General features: G+C 41.8%; 5 protein-coding genes across 5 annotated transcripts; 2 read left to right on the top strand and 3 right to left on the bottom strand.

Annotated features, from left to right (window-relative positions):
- Nucleotides 1-76: 76 nt before the first annotated feature.
- BATDEDRAFT_84510 (uncharacterized protein) lies at nt 77-2453 on the top strand (the record flags this gene model as incomplete). The annotated part of the gene is made up of 1 exon (XM_006676161.1): nt 77-2453. The coding sequence occupies one exon, from the start codon at nt 77-79 to the stop codon at nt 2417-2419; it is 2343 nt and encodes a 780-aa protein (XP_006676224.1). The 3' UTR covers nt 2420-2453.
- A 206-nt stretch (nt 2454-2659) lies between these two features.
- Nucleotides 2660-7290, bottom strand: BATDEDRAFT_15251 (uncharacterized protein). The gene is made up of 8 exons (XM_006675040.1): nt 6728-7290; nt 5725-6682; nt 5186-5568; nt 3661-5056; nt 3456-3618; nt 3107-3407; nt 2826-3044; nt 2660-2762 (listed from the first exon to the last, which is right to left on the bottom strand). The coding sequence occupies exons 1-8, from the start codon at nt 7207-7209 to the stop codon at nt 2714-2716; spliced, it is 3951 nt and encodes a 1316-aa protein (XP_006675103.1). The 5' UTR covers nt 7210-7290; the 3' UTR covers nt 2660-2713.
- Nucleotides 7291-9500: 2210 nt separating this feature from the next.
- BATDEDRAFT_85689 (uncharacterized protein) lies at nt 9501-9958 on the bottom strand (the record flags this gene model as incomplete). The annotated part of the gene is made up of 2 exons (XM_006675871.1): nt 9501-9554; nt 9770-9958. The coding sequence occupies 2 exons, from the start codon at nt 9956-9958 to the stop codon at nt 9501-9503; spliced, it is 243 nt and encodes an 80-aa protein (XP_006675934.1).
- A 1668-nt stretch (nt 9959-11626) lies between these two features.
- Nucleotides 11627-13021, bottom strand: BATDEDRAFT_85688 (uncharacterized protein; the record flags this gene model as incomplete). The annotated part of the gene is given in 3 exon segments (XM_006675870.1): nt 11627-12273; nt 12342-12725; nt 12730-13021. Coding segments are annotated over 3 exon segments (1323 nt in total).
- A 215-nt stretch (nt 13022-13236) lies between these two features.
- BATDEDRAFT_2784 (tRNA dimethylallyltransferase) lies at nt 13237-15668 on the top strand (the record flags this gene model as incomplete). Its single annotated transcript, XM_006674830.1, has 8 exons — nt 13237-13482; nt 13996-14168; nt 14351-14423; nt 14497-14526; nt 14651-14767; nt 14839-14899; nt 15136-15506; nt 15549-15668. Coding segments are annotated over 8 exons (1191 nt in total), but the record flags the coding sequence as incomplete, so codon positions are not given.
- Nucleotides 15669-15714: the final 46 nt, after the last annotated feature.

Here is a 15714-nt window from a genome sequence, read left to right as displayed (position 1 = left end):
TTTTGATTGGTGTTGATCACGTGGTAATTTAAGGCTTTGAGTTTTTCAGTGAAAATCACTTTCATCAACTTCAAGCATGTCTGCAACAACGCTCTCATCTATACATATTCCTCCATTGGCAAATCATCAGTCTACTCTGTATCTGCTGTTTTCTCCAAAATGTCGTCCTTATGCTGAACTTGCTGCTTACCATTTAGCTGCAAAATCAACTGCTGCTGTTCCGCTTATTCGGGTTGGTTTGGATCGTAATTTGCTTGCTCAAACTTCAACTCTCATTATTCCAAAGGGTCCGTTTGCTTCTAATAAAACTACCATCACTGGAAAATGCTCTATTCTGCGTTACTTTGCTAGAGCTTTTCCAAACACTTCTACTGCAGATCCTCTCTCTTCTCTATCTATTTATCCTGAACAGGTATTTGCTACAAAACATCTGATTGATTCGTGGATAGATCGCATCCGTAATGCTACTGCTTCCGCTACTCCTGATGTTCTTCTTTTGAAAGAACTCGATCTCGCTGCTCCAACTACTGCTCTTGTTGGTGATTCTACCACTATTGCTGATTTGTTGGCTTGGGATTCTTTGATCTCTACAAACGCTTCTTCTCCAAAACTTGCTGGCTGGCTTAAAGCCATTCATTCTGATAAAGAACTCTCAGATGCTGCCTATACTATCGATCAAGCAATCGAGTCGGCTCCCATCTTGGATACCTTTAGATACTCGATCGTCGAGCAGATTCATTCCCTGACCGGTGTTGCTGAGGATTTGCTGTATTCTCTATTGGAAGAACCTCGTGATAAAGCCAATGGTGACATGTCTTTACCACTTCCTCGCACTCGACTTCCCGGCATCCCTACACAACTGGCTGCTTCTTTGGCTAAACAATTCCAACCCAACAATCTGATTTTAAAAGCCGTTGCAACTGGCCCTTTTCTCAACTTTACCTTCAACAAGGCTATTCTTTCTAAAAAAGTCATCTCTTCTGCCGTTACCCTCGGTACTTCATATGGATCCAACTCGGATGGCTTTGGAAAATTCGCTGTTGTCGAATTCAGCTCTCCAAATATTGCCAAACCCTTCCATGCTGGTCATCTTCGTAGTACTATTATTGGCAGCTTTCTTAAAAATGTGCTGGATGTGTCTGGCTGGAGTACCGTGTCTATCAACTATCTTGGTGATTGGGGAAAACAATTTGGCTTATTGGCTGTTGGGTTTGATCGCTATGGATCGGATGAAGCCTTGAGCACAGACCCTATTCGCCACTTGTACGACGTATACGTCCGTATCAATACCGAAGCCATTGAAGACGCTTCTATCCATGACCAAGCTCGTGCTTACTTTAAAAAAATGGAGGATGGTGACGAGCATGCTTATAATCTTTGGAAGCGGTTTCGCGATCTTAGTATCGTCAAGTATAAGGAAGTTTATGGCCGTCTCAATGTCCATTTTGATATCTACTCGGGTGAGTCCCAGTACTCTCTCAGCCAAATGCGTAGCGTCATGAATGAGCTGCAAAATGTGGGCTTGCTGGTTCCCGATCAAGGCGCGCTTATTGTGGACTTGAAAGAATACAAACTTGGAGTTGCTGTGATTGGAAAGACAGATGGGTCATTGCTGTACCTTTCCCGTGATATTGCTGCCGCTTGTGATCGAAAAGACACCTTTGATTTTGACCATATGTTTTATGTTGTTGGTACCCAGCAAGATCATCACTTTAAGCAACTGTTTAAAATTCTTGAGCTACAAGGAAAAACATGGGTCGATAGATGCTCTCATATTGGCTTTGGCTTGATCAAATCTAAAGACGGCAACATGAGTACTCGAAGAGGGACAGTGGTTTTCCTCGAAGACATTCTCAACACAGTACGTGATGAAATGCACGCCAATATGAAAAAGAATGAACACAAGTATGCCCAAGTCGTTGATCCTGAGCGTGTAGCCGATATTGTCGGTCAATCTGCTACCATGATTCAAGATATGGGTGCCCGTCGTGCCAAAGATTACACCTTTGACTGGTCAAGAATCTTTTCTTTTGAAGGTGATACTGGCCCATATCTCCAGTACGCACACTCTCGTCTCTGCTCCATTGAGCGTCAGTCTGAACACTTGCAAGTTTCAGCCGACACTCTTTTGGACATAGATCTCACTTTGCTTGTCGAGCCTCAGGCTTTGGCTCTTATAGAAGCCATTGCACTTTATCCAGACGTCATTCGTGATTTGAGTAAAAACTATGAGCCATGCAACCTTGTTTCGTACTCGCTGCGTCTCAGTCATGCTATATCGTCAGCGATCGATGTGCTGTGGGTTAGTGGCCAGGAAAAACCTCTTGCTCACGCACGGTTGGCGTTGTATGTTGCTGCAAGATTTGCTTTAAGCAACGCTCTACGTACTTTGGGTCTAACTCCATTGACTCGGATGTAAGCTTTGTTATAAACTATATACTCAAAATTAACCGATTCCAAAAATTGCTGTTGCGTAAATTTGGCTGTTAAAATAAACGTATCTTTCATCCAATACAAGTAGTATATAAGTGCATCGAGTGATACCCGTTTTTTAAACAAGACTTGCGTTAAAATATTTAAACTTCTACCGATATATACTACGAATACAGTACTAAACCTGTTTGAACATTCAAGACTATTTCTATCTTGCACTGCTATAAATTGAACTATTCTCTACTTCATTTAATGATGTAAACATGTAGTCAAATTGTCGTTATGCTTTATTCGATGTGGGTGAGATGTGGATTGTTGCCATAGCAGGACTGGTATTTACAAGCAGAGTTAGTATAAAAGTCTAAAAATTGTCATTCACGTATCAAACTTACAGTTTTCCGATTTGGAATGCAGTGGCAACTCGACCTCGTTGTTTTTCATTGTGTCGACTCTTGGCAAGCAAAGTCAAAGGTACAAACACAATCAAGCTCAACAAGAATCTATGCTTGGCCAACACTGCCAACATAATCTGAGGTGCCATGTTTAATGCCATCTGTAGATTCACACATTCGACCGCAGCAATAACTTGATTTTGCGATTTAAATACCATACTAAAATACTCGAGTTAGATATAACAAGTTTCAAATAAAACAGTTTTAAACCATGTACATACCACCCATCTATAGTAGAGGCTACACTCCAGCGTTCAATCGTTGCCTCGATATCTTCGGGATAGTGGATCAATCCATCTACTACAATTTCATCCACAAAAGGTCCCAGTGTAAACAAAACCAACTCGTATGGCAGTCCAGTATTAACTAACCCATCCCATCCACTAGCGGGTTCATCACCAATAGCTAATGCCTGAGCCTCAAGTGCAGAAACAGGCACAGGCCATAAAAACCCACGATCACATGTACGGGTGAACTTTAACCCAGGATCAATGCCTGGTATCACGCAATCAAATAATCCCGCTGGACGACCATTGTGTGCTCCATTAGCTGCTTCTGAGCCTGTAATACCGTCAATTGTTCCAGGCGAGCTAACCCATATTTCACCAATTCTATTGGGTTTACATAGCTGCTTTGTTATGGGATCGACAATTGCCACAACCGTATTGTTGACAATCACGCCACAGTCCTGAACCATGATGGTATCACTGATCGACACAGCTGTAGAATTCAGCTCTGTCGCCAAGTCATGTCGTCCGCGAAGTTCCTTGACAACTTTAATACATCCATTACGCAGTTCACTCGAGTCAAGCCAGAGTGTAGTTTGATCAACAGCCATGTAGGATCGTGAAGATACTAGTGGATTAAAAATAGGTGTATATACGTTTGATATAGATTGATCAGATAATTTGCTAGGTGCAAATGTACCTGAAATAGCTTGAAACATATGTGGCTGCGGACGACCATCCAGTGGAATCATTAGGTTCTCAAGATTGTGTAATGAAAAAGGTCGGAGTAAGCCTGTTCGCATCGCATTCACTGCATGTGCCGTCATTGAATACGACGCAAACACATCCTTGACTTTATACTTGTGAATAGCATCAAACCAAATTTGAGGATTGACAAAATAATCAAAAGGAGAAATAATATAGGTACCAGCACCAGTGTATACGCCAAGAAGTAGCGAATAGGTAAATCCAATGCCATTGCATGCGCGAAGACAAGACACTAGTGGACGTGATGTGGGTGGTGAATATCGATCAGATGAAATTTGTCCGGAAGAATTGTTGCTGTATAAAGTCGATCGCAACATTTTGCTCTGAGTGACTTGAATACGGCATTGCTCCATAAGAGTCTTGTGCGATATTTTAACGCACGTGTATTGCATATCGGGGTTAAAAGAAACCAACACCACCGCAGCAGCATTCTTTGAATGGGTGCGTGGTTGATAAGCAGTATCATTGATTGACATGTGCTTATTAGTTTTGCTTGCCTTGGACACATTGCAGATATCTGGGAAAATGGAATACTGTGAAGAATTGATCATTGGACCACGCATGGTTCGAATCAATGTACGAATTGCCTTGGATTTAAAATCTTGCTCGACAGGACCATTGACAAGCACTTGTTTGACTTTAAACTCATCCACAAGCCTCAACAACACAGGAATATCTTCTTTGAGTCGAGTAGGATCAGGTGGGTGAATAGGAATACATACAATTCCGGCATACAAGCACGCCCATACAGCAATATGATACTCGAGTGTATGTGTGCAGATCAACAGCACATGATCGCCCGAAGAAAGGTTTGCTTTTGTTACCAAATGTTTGGCAAGTGCATGAATTTTGGTAGACAGTTTGGCAAACGTGACGATTTTGGTTTCTCGTCCTCGCATATCAACTGCAGTAAACGCCATGTTCTCTGGAGTTATTTCTGTACGCCACATAAGCAACTCCAGCACGGACTTGAATGATCGCAGATCTTTTTTAAATCTATCATCTAAAATTGGAGCATCTTTCATTGCACCAACAATCTGCAATGTATTGGATTCTGTATTTGTAAGTTGGTGTGATACAGGAATTGGGCTCTGCAAAATATGCCCATAGACTCTGGGAGATCCATTAAAATACACAAACAAGGGATTAAGCGAGCCCGAGTGGAATAGCTTTCTACTGCTCTCAACGTCCACATTGATCGTCTTTTGTAAACACAGGGTATTATCGTATCCAATCTTGACAGTGGTGCTAAATGGAGATCCAGGTGCAACACGCATTACAGCAGGTGCATCAAATCCAATAAACGAGGTTTGAAACCCTGAGCCTGTATGAGTGTCTGCATACATGCGTGGCAATGAGCCAGGATAACATACTGAAACACAAAACACATGCAAGTCATACATCTCGCTCAAAATTTGGTAGATATGAGGACCTATCATATCAACATCCTCACGGTGTGTTTCAACAAGAACAACGGGAAGAAACTCGCCGTGTAACAGAATATCGAAAAACACCGTAGCAATCACACCAGGAACATACAGTGCTACAGTGTTGCCTAGCTGTGAAGCCAAATGAAAGCTGTATTCTTTTTGTGAACTGGACATTTTGGAATTGTCGTCTTTTGTTTGAAGTGGTGGTTTTGTCGACGCCAAAGGATGAACAGGCATACGCGGTATATCAACTGTCCGCTGAAAAATAATGCCTCCTGCTTTGCCTAGTACAATTATCCTAGGTTCTAAATCTGGCAATGATGGGACCTGTTTACGAGTAAGTAGAAATCCATAGAGTCCTGTTCGTATATGATTGTGGGAAATGACGGATTCTGTTGCGCATTTGTCAGAAACATTGAGTTCATTCGATTGAGAAGATTTGATGGGTTTCACTCCAAGGCTCTCCGGAAAAACATCGTTAGGACTAGCAAAAAGCATAGGACGTCCCTGAAGCACATGCTCAGTAAGTTTCGGTAGATTTTGAAGCGTCTTGGGAATATGAGGACCAGAAATCCAAATCTCACCAATACATCCATTTAAAGCAAGTGTATCAGTCTCATCATCTATGATAGCAACAGAGCCTTGGGGCATTACAACGCCAGAGTCGCACACGCGAATCGAATCAGGCACTTCAGCACCAGATTGATTGTAAAGAAATTCAAACCGATGGCTACGAATTGAGCTAAGACGCAAGGTATGTTCCATAAATGAGGCTTGAGTGATATTATCCATAGAAACAATAGATCCGCCGAATTCATTTAACGTGAAGAGTGAAGCAACAACACCAGGTCCGGGAAATCCAAAAGGCTGTAATGTACTGGAAATCGCAGCTGCAATGCCTGGGAGAAGGGTTTCTGAATTAATAATATATTTTTTCAGTGCAGACATATTCGACAAAGTCTCCGTGGTGGGCTTGGCAGACTTGTTGGAAGCAATGAGTTCATACGTCCATCCCATATCCGTGACAAATAAAGACACTTTTTTCTTTGTGATGCATTTTGGCCACAATCCATACGTACATATGGCGGATTCAGAGAATAGCACAGACGCACAGCCGGCATATATATTGGCAAATCCAGAAAAAAGAAGTCCAACGTGTTGACGCGGCTCAAGACAGACACCTATCACATCAGAAAATTGAAGGTCGTAGGCTATTTTGACAGCTGAACATTGAGCCATTATCATGCCATGATGAACAGCAACTCCTTTGTATTCGCCATAAGAGTTTTTGACATATTCTATATATGCAATCCGATCAGATGTAGTATCGGTGAGCTTTAGTAGCCACGTTGGATCCTCGATAGATTCAGTACTGGACGATTCTCCTGTGCTTTGTTTTCTATCGGTAGAAGCAGACTCGCGCTGAGCGCTATATGCTCCTAGTTCATTAGTTTTTAGCCATTCAAGTCGAGGAATAGCTCCACCGCGTTGCGAGTATAGCTTAGTCAAGACGCGCACATTGGTGTCAGTGGTAAGACACATTTCGATTTTAGACGATTCAAGAATAAATTCCAACTCGGCAAGCTCTTCGGCATTATTCACAGATGATGTGACAATGGGTACTGCAACAACTCCCACTAGCATGCAGCCAAACATTGCAATAAGAAAATCGATCCAATCTGAGCGTTTATATAAAAGTGCAACAGGAGCAACATCGTCGAATTGGCCAGTCAAAGATGAAGAATAAAGCTTTCGATGCAGCACCTCGGCAACACGCAATGCTTTGAGGTATAGTTTATCAAAAGATATAGAAACACTATCCTTTCCAGCTGGATCAAGCATGGTCAAAGCAAGTGCATGAGCACCGACTGCATGGTGTGCTCTATGTTGCAACAGCATGGAGATGGAGGGGAATTTATCCAAAAAAACTCCAGTCGCCTCATCCTGCAATGGCGGGTTAACTTTGCGAGGAATAGTTGGCAGTACTTGATTGGAAGTGGTTGTGCGCAATCGTGAAGTCAGCCCACCTCTGCGAACGCTCGAATGGCGTCGAGTTAGCGGAGATCCAATAAATGCATGTAGATCCGGCTCTATACCGGGAAGCAATGCATGTGCAGGACTGGATAATCCTGATCCTGTTGGTCTCTTTAGTGCATCTTCAAATGATTTTTTTGCCATGACTGCAGAATCAGGCGATGCACCATAAGTCTGACTATCAACGGATCCTGTCTTCATTGCAGGAGAAGGAACAGATCCGCGCAGTGGTGACATGGATCGTCCATTATGAACATTTTGTGGCTGCCACTGAGAATGAAAGGATCCTGGACCAGTAGCTGCCAACGATGAGCTAGCAGGACTCATAGATAAAGCAAATCCCATTGGAGATCCGGCAGTGCTGGATGATCCACTTGTAATATGGAACATATGCTGTCTAGTCTCTGCGCTAGCATAGTCAGGCTCGACAGGTTGGTATACGTTTGCATCTTCCTCCTCGAGCTGTTTTTGATCGATTGCCTTGGATAAACAGCTAACGGTGCGTAGATCTGGGGAATTTGGAGTAGAAATATTATATGAAGCGCCACTATGGGACGAAGCCATACTGGCAATGCTGACACTAGATCCAGAACGCGCAATAAATGCCGATATATGAGGAGATGGAGCAAGCGATACGTCTGATAGCCCAGCAGCAAGCGAATTCTGTGATTCAGACACCAAATGCGATGATGCAGATTGATCAGTGGATTGATCAGTAGATTGATCAGTGGATTGATTTACCAGTTCAGTAGTAGAGGGATGATCATTAGCAATAGGAGATGCTTCAAGTATATTTACTACTGGAGGAACTACAGCATCAGAAGAAAATAGTGCGGTTGACTTGATAGCCAAGACAGTATTTTCAGGAGCAACCTTGGGAAAAACTGACTCGTGTTGTTGAGATGAAGACGGTGGCATGTTGGAATAGGTCGATGCAAGTGAAGATTGAAGCTGGACAGGCGTAGTAGTAAATGATATTGATGCCTGCTGTTTTTCAGCTGGCAAAATCTGGTTCGAATTTGAATCTACAACTTGTTTTGTAATGACAGTATTATTAGATTGCACCTGACTTTGGGGTAAACTTGGAATTGGTTTTGTATTTAAAATTGATCTTGAAGCACTTATATCCGAGTTGCTGTCGACACTGCTATCTAGAGCAGATTGGAAAACTGGTGTTGGATGAGAATCCAAGAAAGGCTCAGGAACATAAGCAAGATCCATTACAGGTCTGAATGATGGAGGATGCATTGGTGGCAAAAACCCACCACCGACATTGGCCATTGCTGGCGACTGCACCAAATGACCGTGGCTCATGGCAGTAGTATAAGCAGGAGGAGCAACTCGTATATACTGGCCACCTGGCATATGGTTGAGCTGCTGCAATTGAGTAAAAGTTGGAGGGAATGGTCGAGGAGGCAGCTGTCCTGGCTGATGATAAACATTGATGATGTTTCCAGCACTGTTGTTGGCATGCTGGTACTGCAGAAACTGTTGATATTGAGGGTACCCCATCATCTGATTCTGTGGAGGTCTTCCTATTGGCACGATGGGTCTTGGAGGAAGAGGTAAGGGTCGCTGTTGCGGATGGATAGAAATAGGAGGCCCATTCTCAGCAGTACTAGAAGAATGCATCTGAAATGGTGGAGGTGGTTGATAAGGATGGGCTATAGACGAAGGTTGTATCGCATGTCCTGGCAGCATTGGAAGTGGACGCGAATAAGCATGCTGCTGCTGAAAATACTGAGTGTGTTGCTGCTGCAATGGGTGATGCGCTTGCTGCAGCAGAACAGGCTGCTGTTTGGTCTCGCCATCTTCTGGTTTAGCATTGGATGGCAGAGGCTGCATTGGCTGTCCTGGGAGCGATTGCTGCGATGCCTGATAGTGTATTGGTTGTTGTTGGGTATGGAAAGATACCGAGCGTAACAGAGGGGAAGAAAGTGCTTCCAATTGTGGCCGAGACTGTTCTGTTGAAAAAGCATTGTGTTCGAGTCTTGGTGCAGACTATTCGCCCATCAATGTACGATTTGACAAGTATTGATCCACATATCAACCCAAGACGATTGCAAGTTTTACCACATGGTTTGTGGTTGAGCAGTAACCAGGTGTGTAGAAATTAGCTAATGTGTCTTGTCACACTTTACAATAAGCATATTCAGTCAAGATAGTTTCCCAGTTGACCATTCAGGCATGAATTGCATCTTCCATCCATCCTATTCAATGCCAATACAATAGCTTTATAATCAAAGCAATCACTGCTATCTACGCGCTTCTACTTGCCAACTAGAAATAGAAACGGTACATTTATCCCTCCATCGCAACTACCAGGACTGTCATTAACCAGTGTATTGGTTGATACAGTCATGGTGGATCTCAAAAGCCTCCGATTTAAAATCCATCACATTCTAGTATCAAACAGTCGGCTCACCTTGGTAAATGTCGCATTTCCCATATCCATGAGTAGCTGATGCTTGAATCGCTCAATTCTCTCATCGGCCGTTTGGTTCAATTCCAGGTCTGGCATGCGTGTCTTGAATGAAGAGAATGCTGAATCATGTTGGGCTTCGGATTCTTTGACACCTTCAGATACACTGTGGCCCAACCTTCCTGAGCTCATCTGAGTAACCAGTTTCCCGTTAGTAGATATGTCTACTTGGTGTATTTGAAATGCTGCTGCTGGAGCAGCGTCGAAATTTATACTCGCTTAGAGCTTGCACCTGTTGGCTGGAAATTACCAATAGCTTGTAAAGGCAAACACTAAAGCTGCAAATTATATTGAATCTGTCAAAAGAGCTGGTCAATAGATGGTTTCTTTTCACCAACTTTATTTGACTAGGATGCACCGTTAAATAGAAAATATGAAGTGGTATGTGTGCTTTGGCAAATTTGATGCAGATCAACAAGCATCAGATATGCCGTTGGAAATACTATTAGAACCATATAAACAATACGTGTTCGCATTTGCTTTGAATTTATGGTCTGTAGCTAAACTTGCAGCCATATCCACATAAAATGGAACAAATGGGGCCAAACCACATAAAAACAACTGGCTTATGAAATAGCTGGGCCAGTTTCTACTAGATTTACCACACTGTTGTATTCTTTCAATCCTTTGACAAGGTTCATTGGTCTCTACCCATTCTGTATAAAAAATTAAGCAAATGTTCGCATCACAGCTCCAGTTAATCCACATCTGTTCAATCTCCAACTCTCCCTTTCTCCAAACATTACAAATAAACATTCAGTGATTGGTATGGAAACAACTGTTGCATTCCCAAAATTATTTTTTGAACTAGTGAGTGGATCTGATATTAGAATACTCAACAGTCAAGCCCAATATATGGATCGCAATGTACGAATCTGGAGATCGTGCAATGTATGACTGCAGAAGATAAAAAAGGGACAATTCTAGTTCAAATTGGTTTGGTTTTGTATGCATCATATGGACGCTGTGTTGATTGGAAAATTAGTGTCTATTGAAGAGGCAATGCAGTTAATTTATAATAGGAAAGCGTAACGAATGTTTGGGCATTGATACTCCGATATAAAATAGTGGCAGTGACTGCAAGATGATACAAGCTTTATTTCACGTGAATACAGCTGTAATTTATTATCTACAGTAATAACCAGAGCATTCGACTTGAATTAAGCACATACAATCTAGCTCTTGAATCTTTCTTGCATTACTTTTGTATCTGACATGATTCTTTAAACGATACTTGCCCTAATAAGACTGTAGTATTCATATTTTATAATTATTGTATATATTTTTAAAGCAACAATTATAAAGATAATCAGATATATTGCCCAAAACCATCTGGAGCCAAACTGCTTTAAGCATTGCTTTGCAGACTCGGCGCATTTCTGATTAGATTGCATCAACGCATTTTATCTTATACTGCGTCCATTCTGCTGTGTGGTAACGATCAGCCATTTCCTGTTGCTGTGCAGTTTTTTCCGTGTATAAGAGTAGACCATTCCATATTGCTGGAATTCTTTGCAATAAGTTTGACGGCATGACTATTTACGATAAAGCTTAAAGCAGGAATATCAATCATGTAAAACTGTATGCCTTTTGCAATGGGCACAATATAAGTTCATACACACAAAGTATTATATACGCCAAATACTGTCCAAGCCAAAAGCATTCAACTATTTAGACCAGCAATACACGACAGCCAAAGATGGAACTGGCAATTTTTAATTGAATAAAAAGATAAAAGGCATAAGGATCTACAAAGCAACCGCTAGATCAGAGGTAAATTAAAGAATCTCCATCCTGAAATCATCGTCTACTTGGACTCCATTTGCGAACATCTCTCCGGGGCGGGCTACGGAAACGTCCACGAACTGGATCTCGTCTGCCTCCTTCAGCTAATCTCTTTCGGGATGGAGATCGTGATATAGATCTAGACCGAGATCTTGCACCACTGCGTTGAAATGGTCTGCGGTCTTCACGCATGCTGTTAAACCCAATTCTTCCTCGACCATTCCGTGCAGGCAGTCGTGAATCCATCATTCTGCTACGACCACGATCTGAACCACCTTGATTACCACCAGCTCTGTCCATATTTGATCCGCTGATCCCTTTAAACCGATTTTCATTCTCTACTGCTGTGAGCATCACTACATTGATAGTAAGGCCATCAATCATGCCATTGTGCATGCCGTGTACTACTTCATCGGCATCCTTCACAGTACTCATCTCTACAATTGCCTTTTGATGCGGTGTGTTTTTAAGATCGCCCGTTCCATTATCGTGGTCATTTTCGGATGATGTTGTAGCAATTTCAGCAATCTTTAGTCCTCCATCTCCATTAGCACTTCCACCTCTGACACGCTGAAGATCTACACGCACCACATCACCGAAATATGTCAATATCTCTCTCACATGCGCCTTTTCAACATTGTTGGTAAGTGGATAGACGGTTACTGTTTTAATCAAAGGTTTCCTCAAAGGAGGAAGTGGACTACGGCTACGACGGCGTCGATTCCCATACCCGGTGGTTCTGGGAGGACTTTTGCTTCGACGAAATGAGCGACGAGCAAAAGGTGACCGACTCCTTGACCTTGATCTTTGACGAAATCGAGTACGAGGAGATCTGGACCACGAGCGAGATCTAGACCGAGAATATGACCTAGATCTGGAACGAGAAAAAGTACGGCGACTTCCAGATCGATATGAATAAGACGATCGGGTAGAATAGGAGCGGGACCTAGATCGAGAAACTGAGCGAGATCTAGACCGGGAAACTGAACGAGATCTGGAACGAGAAATTGAGCGAGATCTAGACCGAGACATTGAACGAGAAGAGTAATACGACCTACTGGATCTGGACCTAGACCTGGACCTTGCTCGCTGGCGGCCTCTTGACGGACTTGGACTACGGGTGCGACTACGAGCCAAAGAGCCAGACAAAGCAGATCCCTTGACGGACTTTCTTGCTGTCTCTTCCTTTCCAACGGATACTTTTTCTGCTAATGGTGACGAAGGACGGCTGTATTTGGGCAAAGGTCTGACTGCAATATCGGCATCTACATCATCTCCATTGGCGGTCTTTGTAGGATGTCTGACGGGACTACGACTCATACTACTTTCTCTTGTCTTGTGACGGTCTCTTTGACTGGAAGTAGGTGGGCTGCGACCTCTAGGCCTGGACAAGGACCGTTGACGAGTCATTGGGAGAGGTTGATTCGATCACAAGAACAGTGTCTTGCTGGACTTTTAATTTTCTAACAAGGACAAAAATGAGCCAAAATTGCTTTAATTTTGCCAAAATTTGACTTGGCCAAAACCTGGTTTGGGTTGATTTGCAATCGCTTAAATTAGCCTAATTGCCAACTTTTTACATCTACAGCACTCGGATGTCAGATTCGATGCAGCCAGCATTCAAAAAGTGTATAGTGGCTGTCATTGGAACAACTGGAGTTGGTAAATCCAAACTTGCTGTTCAGATTGCAAAGGCTATTGGAGGTCAAATTGTCAATGCAGACTCTATGCAAGTTTACAAAGGTCTGGATATTGCTACCAACAAACCCACATCTAATGAACTGGCTCTCGTTCCACATCACCTTTTCAGTTTTGTCGATCCATTGCATGAATACTCCATGTCGCAATTTTCTCGAGATGCACAGGCTGCAGTATGTACATTTGTTGATTCTTGTTAGAAACTGGCAGCTTTAATTGGCATTCTTAATTCTGCGTCCATCATGTAATGCACACTATAGTTTTAAACTGATATTGTCCTCATTTGACAGTCATACATTGTACGATCACCGGATTCATTCATTGCAATCCAATGACTGGATTTGATGTTTGCAATTCTTTTTTGCTGTCCTAATTTCAGATACATTTGCATTCTAGTTCAAACCAAAGATTGCACATTTTATGAATGCAGCTGCTGTTTTCATGTCATTCAATATTGTAATGTTCAATTTGAACAAGTGCGGAATGCACTGTAGCTGTGATGTAAACATTTATTTGGTTTATACAAGAATGATCACACATACCAATAAACTCTCTAGGAGTTTAGGGGACACAATGTTTATTAAACTTGGCAGGAATTGACACTAATCATTGAGACTGACTGTGTATCATGTATTTTGACTCCATTATTCACTTTGTTTTACGTGAATATGGCTGTAATTTTGTAGATTGATACCATTCACGCTCAAAAACATATACCGGTAATTGTTGGTGGGACCAACTATTATATCCAATCACTGCTATGGGAGGATGTAACTATCCCATCTGCACCAACTGCTGGATTGGGAGGTCAAGGTCCGCTTGAAGAAAATATTCATCCATCCATAGATCAGACATCAGAGTTGGTCAAGAAACTTGTAGATGCACTTGTGTCCTCAGATCCACGTGTAAATACTCCAGTACAACTTGCTGAATTTATTCAGCTGCCAACCATGTATCTGTTGCTTGAGCAGATTGATCCAGGTGTATATTGCTTTATGCATTGTGAACTGAATGGCGAGTGTTTTTATTAGACGTACTCAGATTTTATTGTGGTCTAGATATGGCACACAGATGGCATCCAAAAAACTATCGCAAAATCAGACGCAGCCTTGAGGTGAGTGATATGTCGCAGTATTTTTGGAAATGAATTTAAAAATCATGTGCATCTAAACAACCTTTTACAATAGATTTATTTGGTAACAGGTAAATTGCACAGTGTTTGGATAAAGGAACAGGAGGATGAAAAGAAGCGACATGTTACCAGACTAAAGTATGGCAACTAGTGAATGTATTTTTGAGTATATACCATAAACCATGTCTAGGTGAATGTTATGCATAGAGTTAATTGTTTATTATTGTAAAACTAATCTTAGGTATCCGACTGTTTTTATTTGGCTAAACAGTCAAAGAAGTATTTTAAATAATCGATTAAATGATCGTGTAGACGAAATGATTTCTGTACGTTTTTAATCATGCCAACTGTGTGGGATCAGCATTTTTCTAATGTTTGATTGTATTTTTAAACTTAGAACGGACTGTTTAGTGAGTTGCAAGAAATGCGCAATAAAGTGCTGGCCGGACAAGTGATTGGTGCAGAGTTGTTCATCAACAATGAAGCGTTGTTTAGTGATGCAAGTCAAGTTGAAAGTGACGAATCTGATGGCGAGTCATTGAATTCTACCGATACACACATGAAAATCACTAAAAACGTACGCGGAATTATGCAAGCAATTGGTAAGTTGAATGAAACGATAACCCTCAAATATCTACAAAATATTGAAATTGAATCAATTTCTTATTCATGTTTGGTATAATAGGATTCAAAGAGTTTGAAGAATACTTTAAAACACTTGAATCAAAGGATTCATCTAAACACGCAGCTTTAGATCGTATGAAATTGCTCGGCATAGAGGCCATGAAAACGGCAACACGTCAATACGCTCGTCAACAAACCACATGGATTCGAAATAAGCTTGCTCCAGCTTGTCTTGCTGAACACATTGATGGTCATGCAGCATTTTACCTTATTGATGCAACCGTGCTGGATGACTGGGAAACCCGTATACAATCCCAAGCAATTCAATTGGTGGAGTCATTTGTCAAGGATGGCAAGACAGTTGATCCGCAATCAATATCTGACGCTGCCAAGGAACTTTTGCCCAATTTGGCGGATATAAAAAAGGAAAAAGATAGACATGTTGATGATCACAGTCAAGTATTTGCTCAAAATGATACAAAGCGTTGGGGAAAACGAAGATGCGATGTGTGCATAGATATAACAACCAAACTTCCAAAAGTTGTACACGGTGAGCATGAATGGCAGATTCATATCAATTCTCGTAAACATCGTAAGCGTGTCACTCAGTCAAAGTCGAATTCTTGATTTAGTTTATTCAAAAAATCGC

This window comes from Batrachochytrium dendrobatidis (assembly GCF_000203795.2).
Source record: "Batrachochytrium dendrobatidis JAM81 unplaced genomic scaffold BATDEscaffold_1, whole genome shotgun sequence".
Lineage (NCBI taxonomy): Eukaryota > Fungi > Chytridiomycota > Chytridiomycetes > Rhizophydiales > Batrachochytrium > Batrachochytrium dendrobatidis.
This window is presented reverse-complemented; position numbering and strand designations above follow the sequence as displayed.